The sequence below is a fragment of the Rasamsonia byssochlamydoides genome (assembly GCF_041956645.1).
Source record: "Rasamsonia byssochlamydoides strain NRRL 3658 unplaced genomic scaffold VTN77scaffold_2, whole genome shotgun sequence".
Classification (NCBI taxonomy): domain Eukaryota; kingdom Fungi; phylum Ascomycota; class Eurotiomycetes; order Eurotiales; family Trichocomaceae; genus Rasamsonia; species Rasamsonia byssochlamydoides.
In genome coordinates this window covers 504,835-522,526 of record NW_027192385.1, presented here as the reverse complement: position 1 = coordinate 522,526, position 17,692 = coordinate 504,835, and the positions used below count along the sequence as shown (strand labels likewise).

The 17,692-nt window shown below is 48.2% G+C and overlaps 6 protein-coding genes across 6 annotated transcripts; 5 read left to right on the top strand and 1 right to left on the bottom strand.

Moving 5' to 3' along the window:
- Positions 1 to 490: 490 nt before the first annotated feature.
- Positions 491 to 907, top strand: VTN77DRAFT_2749 (uncharacterized protein; the record flags this gene model as incomplete). Its single annotated transcript, XM_069418622.1, has 2 exons — positions 491 to 670; positions 713 to 907. The coding sequence occupies 2 exons, from the start codon at positions 491 to 493 to the stop codon at positions 905 to 907; spliced, it is 375 nt and encodes a 124-aa protein (XP_069282230.1).
- A 126-nt stretch (positions 908 to 1,033) lies between these two features.
- VTN77DRAFT_2748 (uncharacterized protein) lies at positions 1,034 to 3,224 on the top strand (the record flags this gene model as incomplete). Its single annotated transcript, XM_069418621.1, has 10 exons — positions 1,034 to 1,294; positions 1,381 to 1,528; positions 1,585 to 1,615; positions 1,674 to 1,940; positions 1,991 to 2,208; positions 2,266 to 2,354; positions 2,432 to 2,672; positions 2,741 to 2,834; positions 2,896 to 3,093; positions 3,206 to 3,224. 10 exons carry the CDS (start codon positions 1,034 to 1,036, stop codon positions 3,222 to 3,224), a joined length of 1,566 nt encoding a protein of 521 aa, XP_069282229.1.
- Positions 3,225 to 4,938: 1,714 nt separating this feature from the next.
- VTN77DRAFT_2747 (uncharacterized protein) lies at positions 4,939 to 7,229 on the top strand (the record flags this gene model as incomplete). The annotated part of the gene is made up of 4 exons (XM_069418620.1): positions 4,939 to 5,032; positions 5,773 to 5,822; positions 5,876 to 6,517; positions 6,570 to 7,229. The coding sequence occupies 4 exons, from the start codon at positions 4,939 to 4,941 to the stop codon at positions 7,227 to 7,229; spliced, it is 1,446 nt and encodes a 481-aa protein (XP_069282228.1).
- Positions 7,230 to 8,347: 1,118 nt separating this feature from the next.
- VTN77DRAFT_2746 (uncharacterized protein) lies at positions 8,348 to 9,883 on the top strand (the record flags this gene model as incomplete). The annotated part of the gene is made up of 1 exon (XM_069418619.1): positions 8,348 to 9,883. The coding sequence occupies one exon, from the start codon at positions 8,348 to 8,350 to the stop codon at positions 9,881 to 9,883; it is 1,536 nt and encodes a 511-aa protein (XP_069282227.1).
- Positions 9,884 to 11,512: 1,629 nt separating this feature from the next.
- Positions 11,513 to 12,875, bottom strand: VTN77DRAFT_2745 (uncharacterized protein; the record flags this gene model as incomplete). Its single annotated transcript, XM_069418618.1, has 6 exons — positions 11,513 to 11,910; positions 11,962 to 12,029; positions 12,090 to 12,463; positions 12,514 to 12,581; positions 12,635 to 12,671; positions 12,732 to 12,875. 6 exons carry the CDS (start codon positions 12,873 to 12,875, stop codon positions 11,513 to 11,515), a joined length of 1,089 nt encoding a protein of 362 aa, XP_069282226.1.
- A 3,050-nt stretch (positions 12,876 to 15,925) lies between these two features.
- Positions 15,926 to 17,355, top strand: VTN77DRAFT_2744 (uncharacterized protein; the record flags this gene model as incomplete). Its single annotated transcript, XM_069418617.1, has 2 exons — positions 15,926 to 16,765; positions 16,834 to 17,355. 2 exons carry the CDS (start codon positions 15,926 to 15,928, stop codon positions 17,353 to 17,355), a joined length of 1,362 nt encoding a protein of 453 aa, XP_069282225.1.
- Positions 17,356 to 17,692: the final 337 nt, after the last annotated feature.

Below are 17,692 nucleotides of genomic sequence, written 5' to 3'. Positions count from 1 at the left end.
AAAAAGTATGTACATACATACATACATAACCTATGCCTTCCTCAGGCATTCGCTCTGTGCTAGTAGAAATAGGGCTCCTGCCGTGTCTTTGCAACGGACAGACCTGTGCTTGCTCTACCGTCGGATTCGAATTATTTCCTCTTATTTTCCGCCTCAGACTCGTCCTTTGATTTTCGTCCTCTCTGACTTCTCTATATTCTATCCACAGTCAATGAACCCCCGCGTTCCCCACACCATACCACGTCACCTACCGTACGTCTGGCCTATGGATGGTTCTATCAAGTCCGGCTTAGCCTTCGAGAGAGCTGCCTGAAAGCCACATCCGTTGTCTCTCCGCGCCAAGAGACTGTCCTTTTTCTGTGATGATGTCGTGCCGCAGAAATGGAATATCAAGTGTCTTCAGTCACCTGTTTTGGCGAGCAGACGTAGGCAGAACGGTTGAATCGGACATGCTCCGATGAAAACACGCGCACGCTTTGGCCTCGTGCGAATGAAGGCAATCATGACCGGGGTATTGCGCTGCTGTCTCGTGTTGATGGCGCAGAGCTGTGGCCTTTTACCCCGCAGCTTTGACGATCCCCCGGACCATTCCCGGGGGAATGTCCGGGGAATTCGAACTAGCCAGCCAACAGGAATACAGCATCCAGCATTAAACACAACTGCTAGTCCTGTCCAGAACCACCCCAGACGTCAAAGCGCGGAATACCATTAGAGCTCTCGGTCGATCTTTAGACCTGGGAAATGGAGTTCTCCCCGCCCGCAGACCCTTGGCTGGTGGCTTTGGGGTATGCTCGATGAACGGTATAATGATCAACCGCCGTCTGATCGCTGTCCTTCCTTGCTTTATCCTTTTAGTCGAGGTGGCTCCTCTTTTCCTCCTGCTGTGTCTCTGTCTTTGACCAGTTGACCCTCCTGCCCGTGATTCTGGAGGTTGTGTGACAACTCTATGCCTTGCTGTCTCCCATACATTTGAGCTCGAAAGCGTGAGATTATCGAGGGAACGAGTTACTATATCAGTCTATAGCAAGATAAGATGGGGAAGAATCCTGCTCCAGCGGAGGAGATTGCCGCCTCAGATGAACCGACGGTCACGCATGAAGAGAGCCCGCAGACGCGCTCGAAATGGAAAATGGCCAAGCCTGAGGATGGCGATACTGCCATGGCTCTTTTCAACGATGTCGAAGAGCTCCGTGAGGCCATCGATCCTGAGGAGGAGAGGAAGCTGCTGTGGAGGATTGATTTTATGATCCTGCCGTACCTCGCTGTCTGCTATGCGTTTTTCTACATCGACAAGGTGTGACACATACATCTCCTAGTAGAATAATATTTTCCTGCACACTGTTGAGATCGAGGACAAATTCCTGACTTGGTCTACTGCAGACGACTCTTAGCTACGCAGCGATCTTTGGGATTCGCGATGATTTGGACCTCAAGGGCACCGAGTACAACTGGCTCAGCAGCCTGTTCTACTTTGGATTCTTGGCCTGGGCGTTTCCAACCAACTTCTTGCTGCAGCGGCTGCCAATTGGTAGGATCTTCCAGTCGTCAGTTCATACATGCTGTGGTTGCTGACTACACGACAAGGAAAATATCTTGGCTTCAATATCTTCATGTGGTGAGTGAAACAGCACATTTGAAAATGCTTATCGAGCTGTCTGACAAGATTGTAATAGGGGCGTGTTCTTGATGATCCAGGCTGCATGCAATAGCTTTGCTTCTCTTGCGGTTCTTCGGGTCTTGTCGGGCGCTGCAGAAGCCTGTTCAGATCCCGGCTTCATGCTCATCACCAGCATGTGGTATACGAGGAGAGAGCAGCCGGTGAGGCTGGGTCTGTGGTACACGGCCAACGGGTTCGGCATCGCATTGGGCGGGTTACTAGGCTATGCCATTGGTCATATCAGGGGAGCTCTGCCCTCGTGGAAATATGAATTCCTTGTCATGTGAGTCATGAATCAGCGTGGAGAGGGGACTCTTATTGATTTCGTTTCAGCGGCGCACTCTGCTCTGCATGGGGAATTGTCATGTTCCTGTTCCTCCCTGACTCGCCTGTCACCGCACGGGGTCTCAGCTTGAAGCATCGTCGAATGGCCGTGGAACGGCTGCGAGAGAACCAGACCGGAGTCGAGAACAAGCATCTGAAACCGTACCAGGTGTGGGAGGCATTCACGGACTACAAGCTGTACATCTTTTATATCCTAGGCGTTGTTTGTGCGTGTCTCAGTATCTCTTCAGAACGACTCTTCCCAGCTGACTGGCGATTCCTAGGTAATATCCCCAATGGTGGCATTTCGAACTTTGGCACCATCATTATCCAGGGCTTTGGCTTTTCCACCCTCGTTACGACTCTTATGCAGGTACGTCAGAATCAGTGACTCACCATTTCGCTTCAGACGGAATGACGAAGTGTTAATTAACTCGTTCTGCTGACCAGATCCCCTACGGAGTCCTCATCGCCCTCTCCATCCTTACCTGCGTCTTTCTCAACGACCGGTTTAAGAACAGACGATGCGTCTTCATCTTGATCTTCCTGATTCCCAACCTGGTGGGCGCGTTTGGGCTGCGCTTTGTGCCTCTGGACCAGAGGGTCGGCCGCTTGATCTGTTACTACCTGACCGGACCGTACAATGCGGCCTTTGTCTTGGTGCTCAGTATGCAGATTGCGAACACGGCTGGTAAGTAGCCTGTTACACATCTAGATTCCTTCCCTGTTCTTGATCAGCTAACATGTTCACCAATCTAGGTCACACAAAGAAGGTCGTCACCAACGCAGTGCTCTTCCTGGGGTACTGCACGGGCAACATCGCTGGCCCCTTCTTCTACCGGACGGATCAATCGTAAGTTTCCCTCTTCCAGTTCCCTTCTCTTTGCATGCATGTCTGACACTGACAACAACAGCCCTACCTACCGCCTCGGCATCTGGTCCATGATCGTCTCGCACCTCGTCGAAGCCGTCCTCATTTCGATCCTGGGCCTGCTTCTCCGGTGGGAAAACAAAAAGCGGGACCGCATCCAGTCGCAGATGGAGGGCGGTCTGGAGGGGAGAGACCTCGACGCGACGGCGTTTTTGGACTTGACGGATCGGGAGAACTTGAAGTGCGTAGATACCTACCCTAGCAGTAGTCATACTTGATGATGATGATGATGATGATGATGATGATGATGATGATGATGATGACTTCAGCTAACTGTGTCTGTCTGACTCCAGCTTCCGATATATCTATTAATTCATTCGATGACAGCGTCGGGGCTGCAGAGAGAAAGTCATGGTCAAGCTTGATGAAGAGGAATTGAATCGCGTATAAAGAAGAAAGAAAGGTTCGAAGGGAGGAGGAGAAGAGCCAACAAATAAATGCATACTCCATATCCCATATACATAGTGCTGGAGACGAATTAGCTTTTCAACTACACGCACATACATACACGAATTCAGGGGAGAACATTCTGTTTCTGTAAGAAAAAAAAAACTAAGAACGGCCATCCAATATTGCATTGGGTATTTATTACTAGGTTGGTACTGCAGCTTTGCTAAGAAATTCCGGACAAGCATCATCATACGTATGTAGATCTGGCTGCTCAGAGACACTTAAGCCATATGCTACGGAGTTATCTCTGAAACTATATATTGCTCATAAATAAATTCCCGAAAAGACCTGCGTATTCTTTTTTAAGAGATTAAGAGATTTTTCAACAAAAAAAAATTGAAGATTAAGGAAGGGTATTAATAAATTTTTTTATTTTCAGTTTAATCAAAAAATTGGCTGACCCAAAAAAAATCACATAGAAGAATTTTTGGGAACTTGAAACATATATATTATTTAGGATTAGAAACGGCAAAAATCCTAGGAAACCAAATCAAAAAAAAAATGTAAACAAGAATCCATAGAATCCATAGATATAGGCTTTTTAAAGACCTTTTTTTTTGGAAGGTATAAAAATATTCTTATACTGTACATTAATATAATAACTATCGAAGACTAGAGGGAAATCATATTGAGAGACTAACGACTACTCTATACAAAAGAAGAAAAGAAAAAGAAGATGGAGGACGGACAGAAAGATAAACTTTTTATAAGCCAAAAAAAAAACCCTGTATTTGGTAGATTTCTACAGTATTACCTTCCCTGTCGCGGGTACCTGCAGGCTTCACGGCCAGATCGCAAGCTCCCGGAATGCGGATAAGTTATTATTAACCTACTATATAAAACTTTCTCAGGGTTCAGGGACCAAACAAACTCCTGCACAGAGTACGCAAGTCAAGTGGAGTGATTCTCGAAAATATTCATTAGAGAACCGCTATCGATAGCGATTGCCACACAATGATTATGCGCGTACATTATAACCCCGCCGCGTGGAACACTAATCAGCAATTAAGATTCGGGCTGACTGGTCCATGTAGTAGCAGCTGCAAGTGCCATGTGGTACACCGTACGAACAGATAGCTAACCCTGGTAGAATCCTACTTAGGTGAGCGTTTCAGAAACGTTTGATAGCGACGCCGTCGTGGGCGGTCATTGGGCGTCGGTTTCGTTGCAGCGTTGGTGCCGAAGCGCCGCTCATCTTGCATCCTCCAAATTAAGTCCCGAAATGACTCTCGAGAGCCAAGATGAGATCGATCTCAAATCTGCCCTATGCACTTAATTAATGATCTGTTGGTTTGATGTGACGGTACCTCAGGATTGTGGTAGGATTTAGTGTTATTGTCTGCTCCGACATTTTTAATTACCTATTGCTAACCTTGAAGCCTAAGGAAGCTATCCTATCTGCTGGTACTGTCTCCCCCCCTGCAGCTGCACAACGATCTATCAATCCAACCCTTGCTGCAGCACTCTTATCTGCTCATATCATCTTTATCCCTCTACTTCACGATTCAAGATTGTTTCAATTTAATTAATTGCTTAGGTTCCAGCCTCCTGGACCGGATCGCATGCAGGCGCCACCATGGAATTGAAGGCATTTGGCATTGGCCGTCTTCTGCAGAGGCATGGACAGAAACATAAACACGAGCATAAACAAAAACAGAAACAATCCCAAGGTTTGTTTCATCCTCGTTCCACCTTACTTCGTACACCCCCATCCCACCCCCCCAACATGTCGTTGCTATGATAGCTCCAATCTTCCTGTTATCCCTGCACCATCATATCTATCATGGCTTCAGGCTGCAGGGCCTATAGACGCCGCCCCTTCCTCCCCCCGGCCCCCTCAGCGCGTACTCAGATGAAGCCCTAATTACCTGCAGCTGGACCTCGGCCGGCTCCCTGTCCCACAGTTACGTCCTGCTGTACAATATAACCCTTCTCTCTACGAATCTCTTTCTTATCCCTCCCTCCCTCCATTCCTCTTTTCGATCATCTTCCCTGCGGTGAAGACTTCTCTTCTCTTCTTCCTCTGATTTTCGAGTCAGGGCCGAGCGTGCTTGGCCGTCCTTTCCTTCTTTACAACATCTGTCTGTCGTCCACTTCTTTGATACCACCTCGCCTCACCTCACGCCGGCTCTGTGAGAAGGGGAGAAGGCGAGCTGTTTCACTCGACGAGCTCGCATTCGTTCCTTGACTTGTACGGCGTTGACAGAGTCGAACGCTGTGAATAGTCTCTCCTTTCTGCCAGACAGAATTACGTCTAGTTCTTGTATTTGTATAATATCGGACACATTTGCCCTCATAAACACCCTGTCCGCGCTTCACTCTGGGCTTGATCTTGCACTTCAATTTGCACCTTTTTTTTTTCCCACCTGCAACATGTTGTTCCGATATTTACTTTCTTTGGCTGTCGCAGTCACTGCCGTGGCCCAGTCTGAGCGCAAGCGGGTCTTCGCACACTTCATCGTGAGCCGGACCTTTCTCCTGCTGTCTCTAAATCTAATCTAATCTGTTGACAGGTCGGCAATGCCAACTCGATGACCGCCGAGCAGTGGCAGTCCGATATCCAACTAGCCAAGGACGCCCACATCGACGGCTTTGCGCTCAACATTGCGGCCCAGGATATCAACAACGAGACCAGCCTTCAAAAAGCTTATGCCGCCGCGGAAGCTGTCGGGGACTTCACCCTCTTTCTCTCCTTTGATTATGAGTCGCAGGGCCCCTGGCCCGTCGATAAGGTGATTTCCACGATCAACACCTACAAGGATTCAACGGCCCAATTTCGTTACCAGGGAAAACCCCTGGTTTCGACGTTTGAAGGCACGGGCAATGTCCATGACTGGCCCACTGTCATTTCAGCAACCGGCATCTATTTCATGCCCTGTTGGACGAGTCTGGGACACTCTGGGCTTGCTTCTGTCCTCGACATCGTGGACGGTTTCTTCAGCTGGGATGCGTGGCCGGTGGGTGCGTCGGACATGTCCACCTCCAGCGATCAGGCCTGGATCGCCGCGCTGGGCGGGAAGCCGTATATGATGCCCGTCTCCCCGTGGTTCTACACCAATCTGCCTGAATGGAGTAAGAATTGGCTGTGGCGAGGTGACGACCTCTGGCATGATCGCTGGCAGCAAGTCATCGAGCTGCAGCCTGAGATGGTGGAGGTGCGCTTCCTGCCTGTCTGTCGTATTTTTGCTGCGAGCTGACTCAAACTAGATCATCACATGGAACGACTATGGCGAGTCCCATTACATCGGCCCCGTCTACCAGGAGGGCATCCCCCAAGGCGCCTTGAGATATGCGGCTAACAATCCCCACGATGCGTGGCGGGCCCTCCTACCGCACTACATCGACGCGTACAAGTCCGGCAACTCCAGTATGGCCACGAAGACGACGGCGTCAACCGCTTCTTCTTCGCAGGACATCATCACATACTGGTACCGAACGAACCCCAGCAGCGCTGGAAGCACTGGGGGGACGACCGGCAACAATCCGGCAATGGGGCAGCCCGTGATGGAGCCTAGTCAGCTGTCGCAGGACAAGGTCTTCGTCACCGTCCTCGTCCAGGCCCCCAGCCAAGTGACGGTGAAGATTGGCGGGGGCAACACCGCGACCCTGGATGCTAACCATGCAGGCATTAACCATTTCTCGGTTCCGTTCAATGGGCAGACGGGACCAGTCACGATTGCTATTGTTCGTAATGGGAAACAGGTGGCGACGGCGACGGGTCCTGCTATTACGGAGGAGTGTACCGATGGGCTGGTTAATTGGAACGCCTATGTTGGGAGCAGTAGCCTGGACAACACTGGCAACACACCTGCTTCGAACATAACTGCGTCGAACGCGACTGCTTCGAACACGACTTCTTCGGCTTGAGAAGGAGAGCATGCAGATGCTTTTCTTCTTCTTCTCTCTCTCTCTCTTTTTTTTTTTTACCACCACTCACCCAGACGTGCTTGAGAATGTTTAACTTGTGAACAAGCACAATGACTTTTTCCACTTCTTGCCAAAACTGAAGATCGTGTCGAGCTTCGGGATTGTTTTTCATATCTCATTTTTGCTTTTTTTTTCTGGTGACACGACCGGTTTATTCGTGTTTGTTTCGGTTTGGATATGAGAAAGATTCCATTTGCAGGAATTCCATGATTCTTGGATTTGGATAGGATAGGATATGAGAAATATATCAATCAATCGATGATGTTAGGTAAGACAATTTGAGACCTGATGAGTAAATAATGGCCTGCTGGCATTCATCTGGTCACTACCTAGGTAATAGATGACGGTGTTGACGAGTTGTAGTTTTTATTTTTTTAATTTTTTTTAATTTTTTTATTTTTTTATTTTTTTATTTTTTTATTTTTTTATTTTCTTATTTTTTTATTTTTTTATTTTTTTATTTTTTTATTTTCTTATTTTCTTATTTTTTTTATTTTTTTATTTTCTGGAGATTCAGGAATTTTTGTGTCACTCTCTGCATTGGGCGTGTGTTGGCACATTCCAACGTGAAACAAGCGGTACAAGCGCCATCTACTCCGCAGATAAATAGTGAAGATTGCTTATCATTCGGCATTCCTATCAATCAATCAATCAATCAATCAATCAATCAATCCGGTGTCTGTCTGATGGGGTTGAATGCCCTTGAAACATTGAATGTAATTTACGTATGAACATACCTTGGTATCTGCTGGTGTATGTATCGATCAGAAAATTCATTATCACTGTATTTGAAGATAGAATTTGTGAGGTATACGAGGTAATCATATAGATCACTGATAAGTGCCTGAAGATAAGGCTTGCCTTGGCTAGAGTAACGGCTAATTCGGCGTTCTCATTGCACAATTCGTTCTTCTCCGCATCTCCAACTCCATCTCCGCCTTTCCTCCCCAACCTCCCCTTTGTTTCTTACTCCAGTGCCAGCATTCTGTGAATAGTCTCCTTGTATATACCTATCTACCTGTTTATTCAAAGTTAAGATTCTCTTCCTTACAATCACCATGACGAAGCAGCGGATTTGCAACCTCCAGAGCTCGGTTTCGAGCCTGCATCTCTCCGAGCCGCTCGTCTCTTCCCCGCAGAGCCAGACGCAATCCCAATCCACGAGATCGACCTCAGCTTCAGCACCCTTCTCCCCCGAGGCCTACGCGAAGCCCTTCTGCGAGTTCATGACCAACAACCCGACCATCTTCCACGCCGTCGACCACTTCACCCGCCAGCTCGAGGCCCACGGCTACCAGCGACTCTCCGAACGGGACACGTGGACGTCCGTCCTCCAGCGCGGCGGCAAGTACTATGTCACCCGCAACGGCAGCGCCCTCATCGCCTTCGCCATTGGCAAAGATTACAAAAGTGGTAATGGCTTCGGCATTGTCGCCGGCCATATCGACGCCCTCACCGCCAAGTTGAAGCCCGTCTCGAAGCTGCCTACCAAGGCCGGCTTCGTCCAGCTGGGAGTGGCCCCCTACGCTGGCGCCCTCAACAAGACCTGGTGGGATCGTGACCTCTCAATCGGCGGCCGTGTGCTTGTCCGGGACCCTACCACCGGTGTAGTCGCGACGAGACTCGTCAAGCTCGACTGGCCGATCGCCAGGATCCCGACACTGGCGCCTCATTTCGGTGCCGCGGCGCAGGGGCCCTACAACCCGGAGACGCAAATGGTTCCTATCATCGGGATTGACAACTCCGATATCTTTGGAGAAGCTGCTTCCACCGACGACGGGATCAAGTCCGGCACCTTTGCCGCCACGCAGCCAGCCAAACTGGTCAAGGTGATCGCGCGCGAACTCGGCATCACAGACTACAGCACGATCGTCAATTGGGAGCTGGAGCTGTACGACAGCCAACCTGCACAGCTGGGCGGGTTGGACAAGGAGTTCATCTTCGCGGGGCGGATCGACGACAAGCTGTGCTGCTACGCTGCGCAGGAAGCGCTGCTCGCCTCGTCGGACGACACCTCTCCCGGCATCGTCAAGCTAGTCGGCATGTTCGACGACGAGGAAATCGGCAGTCTGCTGCGGCAGGGCGCGCGGTCGAACTTCCTAAGCAGCGTGATGGAGCGCGTCGTCGAGGCCTTCGCCCCGTCGTCCTACGGGCCCAACCTGCTCTCGCAGACGGTGGCAAACAGCTTCCTGATCTCATCGGACGTGATCCACGCCGTAAACCCGAACTTCCTAAACGCGTACCTAGAGAACCACGCACCGCGCCTAAACGTCGGCGTCGCAATCTCAGCCGATCCAAACGGCCACATGACAACCGACTCCGTCAGCGCAGCGATCCTCCAAGCAATCGCAGACCGCAGCGGCGCCAGACTACAGCTCTTCCAAATCCGCAACGACTCCCGCAGCGGCGGCACCATTGGCCCGATGACCAGCGCCCGTATCGGCCTGCGCGCCATCGACGCTGGGATCCCGCAGCTGAGCATGCACAGCATCCGCGCGACGACGGGTAAGTTGGACCCGGGACTGGGCGTGCAGCTGTTCAAGGGGTTCTTTGATTATTTCGAGGAGGTGGACAAGTCTTTTCAAAGCTTTTAACTGGTAGCATCTCCCGTGTTTATTTAGTAGCGTGAGGGTGACTATGGCTGTGAGCATGAGCATGAGCATGAGCATGAGCATTGTTTTGTTTCCTGATCGATTGATTTGATTTGATTTGATTTGATTTGATTGATGTCAACTCTGCACTGGATATTGACTTTATCTATCTGCATATATCTACCTACCTAACATATCTATCTATAGAGGCGGGAGTGCAAAGGAGGAGAGAGAGATACCTGAGAAGCCTAACCCATGCTTCGCTTTGCTGTGCTTGACTTTCCCACCATGGCATTTTTGGGATTTGGCATATATATCCATCTATTGGAATTAGAAGCGAGATAGCTGTTTGATTTGATTTGATTTGATTTGATCTGTTTTGTTTCGTTTTGCTTGAGAGATTTGGGATTGATTGATCAATTTGGTACCATCTGCGTGAGCTGGATATATCTATCTACATATCTATCAACAGAGACGGGAGTGAAAGGGAAGAAAGAGAGAGAGAGAGAGAGAGAGAGAGAGAGATACCTCAGACGCCCTGACCTTACTTGACTTTACTAGCAATAGCATTACTGGCATATATCTGTGTATATCTATATCCAGCATCTAGAATTAGAATTAGAATCCCAGTAAGTACAGAACTTTGTCTGACTTGAATTGCTTTCTTTAGTTGGTTTGATTCGTTTTGTTCGAGAAGTTTGGAATTCCCCCCTTTTCTTTCTTTTTGCACGATATATTACTTCGTAGGTATGTACAGTACCTAGGTATATAATACCCCCATTCGAAAGGGGTTCCAGTTGGAGCTATCCAGTTAGATTAGACTAGAGGAGATAGACTAGACAGACAGACAGGAATGAATATCGATATCGATATCGACAAGACCCTGAACATGTGAGAGAGACAGATGTCTAAACAGATTAGAATAGATTATTATCCAAGACAGATAGACAAAGCCTGTTAATTAATGGGTTAGATATGCAGACCAAAATATACATCTATATATGTATGATAATGAAGAAGAAGGAGAAGTTAAAGCTGAAGAGCAGAGAGGCGTGGAATTAGGTATATATCAGTACCTACCGTACTGTACTGTATGTATGTACATAGGAGTCCTAGTCCTAGTCCTAGGTATGTATGTACATATCTAGGTAGGTATACTCACCGTGAACCACGGAAAGCAACTAATTAAGTACCCTAAAAAAAAGAAGAAGGAAGGAGAAGATGGAAACGGATTCGGCTACATTGGTTTTGTTTTAGGCTCAAAATCAGCCTTTTGTTTTTTTTTTCCCTGATCATCACTGTTTATCACTGTTTTTTTTTTCCCTTCATTTCATACTATATATACTACAGTAGGAGTTTTTTGTCTAGTCAAACAAAATTCAATCGTTTTTATTATCGTCCTTACTGACAGAATATATATTCTGAAGAGGAAGAAAGGGAAAGTGGACAAATTCCGAAAACAAAAAATGTTAAAGGATATATAGTATATTATATTAGGTATATTATGCTATGCTATGCTATGCTATGCTATGGTATATCTATCTATCTGTCTGACTGTCTCTCATCTTATGTCTTTTATTTTTTTTTTACTTTCTCTTTCTGATCAGGGATTCGCGTAGTTTGTCATTTGGACTAACGAGATGAAGATGACTCCGACCCCGTCTTCTCCCGATCAATCTCATCCGTCAACCTGGCCGGATTTTCCTTTTCTCCCCTGACTTCGACCGGTTTAGGCAATTCGATCGTGCCGTCGCGCGTGATCCGCGGCATACACGGCATCAGCATCAGCGACTCCAGGTTGATTTTGCCCACCCTGTATTCTTCGCCAGTCGTCGACGCCTGCGTGCCGTTCCGGTCTGTCGGAGTACAGCCTGCCTCGCTGATTCGGCGGTGTGATCGGCTAGCGCTGATGGTCGACAGCAAGCGAGGCAGGATGCGCGAGACCAGCGGACGAAGGGTCGGCAGACAGGCGCAGATGATGCCCGTGTTGCATTCGATGGCTGACCAGGTGGCTGCGCCGACGTTGTCGTCTAGAAAAGGAGAGTTAGGCTTTGCGTCAATACGGGTGAAGCCAGACTTACAAGTTGGGTCGGAAGAGTCTGCGATCACTTTGAGGCTGAAGAGACGGATAATGCTCGTTACGCAAACGCTGATAATCACATGTTAGAGGCAGGCATCAAACAAATTGCGAATAAGAGAGGATACTTACAACCCACCCACAGCGAAGATACCCATCAGGGCAAGCTTCTGCCTTCTGGGCAGGTCCAACGTGTTTAGCGCGGGAATCGGTATGATCAGAATTGCCAGATCGGTTGAGATGTGCATGCTGGCATTGGAGAACCACAGTGCTTTCATGTTCAGACAGTATCCAGGCGTCTCGGGTGCCCAAAACTTAGACACAGGAATGCAATTCAGAAAGGCGCTCAGCACCGCCCATGAGCCGTACGTAGCGAGGACGACAAGCATCACCCAGCAAGCAATGCGCATTCTCTTGGTGGGAAAGACGCGAAAGTACTGCAACAGAATCGAGGCCTTGGCGCAAATGACGGCAGCGTTGTAAAAGGGGATTGTGGCCCAGAAGACCTGATTATGATTTAGTCTGTTGCGATCGGGTTTGATATGTATATACTGACTTTCATCTGTTTGGAGAGAATATTTGGCGGAATGTCTGCCATGTGCTTGCCCATGCCGTACTTTGCCTCTAAATATAGTATTAGTTGTCGAATTCTGTAGCAACTGAGATGATTGTAGTACCTGCAATGAACAAACCCATGAAAACAAAAGAGAACATCTACCGGAGAAACGTTAACAGAAGACAGGACACCAGTTGACACAAAGGGAAGTATCTTACCAATGCAGCCAAAACCATCAAATCATTGGCTTCAGTCCTGTTGATGATGTGAATCCTCGTATAGAGACGTGCACTGACGAGGCATGTCGCCATCGTGGTGAAGACAACGCTGACAACCACCCCTCGGGCTGCTCGAGGCGACATAGATATGTCATCACCTCGAGGGAGAATGATATGGCTGACCGTGTCCATTTGTTTGGGTTTGAACCAGAGCTTCTGTCCTAGAGAACCAAGTCGAGGAGTAAACACTCTCGTTGCGATCCAGCTCCCTATGCTCTCCCTCTCATGGATAAGATCGAGTATAGCGACAGAGATAGGGCAGAAAAAAAGAAGACAGGTTGGAGAGGATCCTGCGTATATTCTAATGGTGGTGGTCATTGTAAATAATAATAACAATAATAAACAGGGCGATTGAAGCAAAGCTTGATCCCCAAATCGCAACGTTGCCACGCCGCCAGACGATCATGATCTGCGTATCCGAAGTCAATCTTGAATCCACCAAATCAAATGCATCATCCCCAACTTCTTTCGTGGGTGGCTGTGGTTGCTATCGTGGTGGCTGCTCGAAAGCCTGGGCAACAGGATTGTTGTTCTGGTCGACGAGGAAAGCACAGCAAGGGATTCGGGAAATGGGGAAGACCAGCAAGAAAAGCGCTCCTCTTCATCCCTTTGCCTCGCTATAAAATAAAGTTAACTCTAATTCAACAATAGCCTGGTGTTTCGGCCCTTCCGTATTATCTATCAAGGGCTACTTCAGGAGGCAGACGACAGATGAGGGGTGACCATGCCTTGTAATTCGTTTCTCTCCTCGCATTCAACTATTCCACCTGAGAACCATCAACATCGGGATCATAGATACAGCTTCTTCAACTCTCTTCCCTCGCAACCGCAATTCATTTAGATGGTTCCATCAAATTGCTCTTCAGATCGTTACATTGCATCATCTGTCAACTCATCAAGGATTGCGAACACAGTGCACACAAGGCAAGAAGTTTTCCGATTGCGAGATTCTCCGCGTTACTATCTTAGCAATTACTTAACTGACTCTCAATTAGACTCAGAAACTAAACCTTTTCAGACAAAACAATATCTCAATCGGTCCGATTACTTCCCAAGTAGGAAGTTTCCGGGCGAGCCACCATCCGGCATGGACCGACTCATGGGACACACAGCCATGATAGAGATCTGAGCGCCCCTCAATTGGGCATGCTGCCTACTCGACCGATTAAAGAATTGGGCGATGCGCCCTTTGACTGGTCTGTCAACCTGGGTGGCGTTGTATAACGTGGAGTTTGGGTATGAGCATATAAGCGCAACCCGCGCGGCAGGGCGGATGATCGACGCAAGGGAGCGTCGCTAGCCGGACTGCTACGTCCTCCATTTTAGTGCCTTGCTAGAGCATCGAGAGAGTAAATCGCTGACAGTTCCCCACCGTGGGGAGTTTATTTTTTGCGGCTTGCCTATCAAGGGAGGAGTGGGACTTCTTCAGCCATTCATTCACTATACGCGATCAATAATCCGATGGAACTGCTGTTCGCTGGGTTGTCAGCAGAATAACCTCAGGTCAAGTTGTGACCTATGGACCTATGTAGTCTCTACAGGTATGCACAAATCGGTTTCCTCTCCTTCGACACTCACGTCAAAATATGTACAGTACGTTCGTTCATTCATTTGAGGTACCTAGGACTGTGCACTATATATATGTATGCTTCCATACTGAGCTCTCAGGAAGGATGAGAGAATGCATAATGATGTTGTTGCTGCTGCATTGTCTGTTTTGGCTTTTTCTACTTTGGATGTGACTATTAATTACTTCTTAGGAACATCGAAATCGTGCGCAGGTTGTTGTTGGTTGAGAGCGGCAATGACAAATACCTCGAGTCAATAATCATGATAATGACAATTTCAGATGGCTTCACTGCTTCATAGAAAAAAAAAAGAATCTATGGTGTTGCTAAAGAAAAGGAACAGTCCGAGGATCAGATTTCAGTTCGACATATTGATTTGATTGTGTCAACAGAGATGATGAAGCCGATCTATTTTGACTGAGAACTGGAACTCTTAACTTGACAAGACTAAAGACGATGGTCTGAGAAGATTGGAATCATGGCAATCTAGGTTGATTATTCGCCGTTTATTGTCTTGAATAACCATATGCTTCACGGTGAGATCGCTTTGTTCATCGAAGCCGACAGATCCAACTGGCCTCATCGAGTTCGGGACTGAGGCACTTGGTCACTTGGTCACATCAGTGTGAACTGACAGAACGGACTGCAACAGAACAATACAAACATAGGACAGATCTCTCTCAAACAATCAGACCTAGTAACAACCAGGGCTGAGATTGTGCAGTTGGCTAGGTAGGTACATACCTAAGTTACCTATACTGCCAGCAGTCCGACACAGACCGGGTTCAAATCCCTCTGGTTTCAAATACAGGAACCTAACCCACCAAATAACCAAAAAGTCAAGTATAGTAAAACCCTGCCCATCAAAAGCATAAGGGGGTTTTCGTAACACCTGCGAGTCCTGGGAGGGAAGACCCTGGTGTGAGAGGTTGATATTATTATTTTTTTTATTGCAAAATATATATGCTTTCCCTTCTTAGCACAAGCCCTACAATAACATGAGCGCACAGCCAGTTTTGTTGCTGATTATTCTGTCTAAGAGGGAAGATATAAAACGATCACATGCCAACAAGTGGGACAAAGACTCTCCAATTGAACTCACAAAACCTCGAAGGAGCTCTAGGAAAACAGTGAGCACCATGAGAAATAATACCTGAGGTAGAATAATGCAACAATGCTTCTCACTTCTGGCAGGGGCACGATGCAATGCCCCTCCAAGGGCTTTTTGGTTTAACGCTGATGGTCATGAAGGAGCAGGACTAGCACCACAGCAAAAACTAAATAAAAAAAGATTATCCTAATACCCCTAATTAATATTATTTATTTTCTTTCTTTTTATTGTTATCAAAACTATCTAGATCGAGGATACTGTTATTGTCAACCCCGATAAGATAAGCTTAACGCACGGACCATCCACTGAACTGAAAAAGTTGAGAATTTCACAGCAAATTTCGAGGGGCCTGCATCACGCGGCTGCAGCGATCGCAAACCTGCCTGCCCGATGATTGCTTTTGAATAATTAGGAATTTTTTAATCAGAAATATTCTCTACTGGCAGCCCGCAGCCATGGCGGAAACAGCCGCTCCCCCCAAACCGGTGCACACCATCGTGCTCGACGCAGGACCCCTCCTCAAGAACGTCCCGCCCCTCTCGTCCTTGCTGGCAAAGGCCGAAGAGCTCGTCACGACGCCATCCGTGATCAATGAAATCCGTGATCCCGATGCGCGATCGCGAGTCGAGACGCTGTATCTTCCCTTCCTCAAGCAACGGACCCCAAGCGCGAAAAGCATCAATGTCATCAGCGAATTTGCCCGCAAGACCGGCGATCGGGCCGTCCTGAGCAAGGTTGATATCGAAGTGTTGGCGCTGGCGTATGAGATTGAGTGCGAGCGGAATGGTGGTGATTGGAGATTGAGGAGTGTTCCTGGCCAGAAGGGTCTGAATGGGAAGCCTCCCGTGAAGGAGGAGAAGCAGCAGCAGCAGCAAGACGAGGAGAAAAAGGCTGAACCAGAGACAGCTGATACGCAAGAGAAGGTTGAGGATGAGGACGGGAAGACAAATGGCACGGAAGTGGACAAAATCGCAAAGGACCTGGAAAAAACCACACTCGATGAGAACTCCAAGCCAAGCGAAGATAATGTGGAACATGCTCCCAAGGACGACACTCCCAAGGACGACACCTCCTCTGCAGGACAGACAGACGAGTCTGCTCCTGCAGCGGCTGAGGAAGAGGAAGCTGAAGCTGAAGCTGAAGTGGAGGGAGACGCGTCTGAAAAGTCCGACTCGGAAGGCTGGATCACTCCATCGAATCTCAAGAAGCGACAAGCCCAGGACGAGGCGATTTCTGCCTCAGCAACGCCGGAACCCAAAGTCATGCAGGTTGCGACAATGACCACCGATTTTGCTGTAAGTATTATTACATACGAACGGGCCTTTTTATTTTCCGATCCTGTTTACTTACACGATTGAAACAGTGTCAAAATGTCCTCCTCCAAATGAACCTGAATCTCCTCTCTACGACCACCCTGCAGCGAATCCGACATCTCAAGACGTACATCAAGCGCTGCCACGCCTGTTTCACCACCACCAAAGAGATGAACCGACAATTCTGCCCGCGCTGCGGCAAGGACACGCTGACCCGGGTGACCTGCACCACGGACGCCAACGGGCAATTCAAGCTGCACCTGAAGAAGAACATGCAGTGGAACACACGGGGCAACCGGTACAGCATCCCCAAACCGGTGCCCGGCAACGCCAGCGGCAAGTGGAAAGGCGGCGGCGGCGGCAAAGGCGGCTGGGGCACGCAACTCATCCTCGCGGAAGATCAGAAGGAATATACCCGCGCCGTGAAGGAGGAGCAGCGGCAGCTCCGCCAGGAGCGCGATCTCATGGACGAGGATTACCTGCCGGGTATTCTGACGGGGGAGAGAAACAAGATCGGCGGTAGGATCAAGGTTGGGGCTGGCAGAAACGTGAATTCGAGAAAGCGTAGATGAGAGATGCGTGAACTTTTCTTTTCTTTCTTTTTGTCTTTTGCATTTGGGAAGGAGAACCTGGCGTTGGCGGCATAAAAGTGGATCATTGTATCAGTATATTTGGTACATAGTTTTGTTTTTCTACCTTATCAAGTTTTTCGTCTCCTGAAAAAGAGTGATGACGATAAATAGGCAGTGCTTTATGAATATAAATAAAAAGTGATGAATTATCTTCGAAGATAATCTTTATATTCAGGTTTTATATCCCAAACGAAAGATCGATTTCGAACAAACAGCAGCGGTGATTGATCCGCTGAAATAAATCCTTGCAGGAAAATATTTTGTTACAAATGCAACC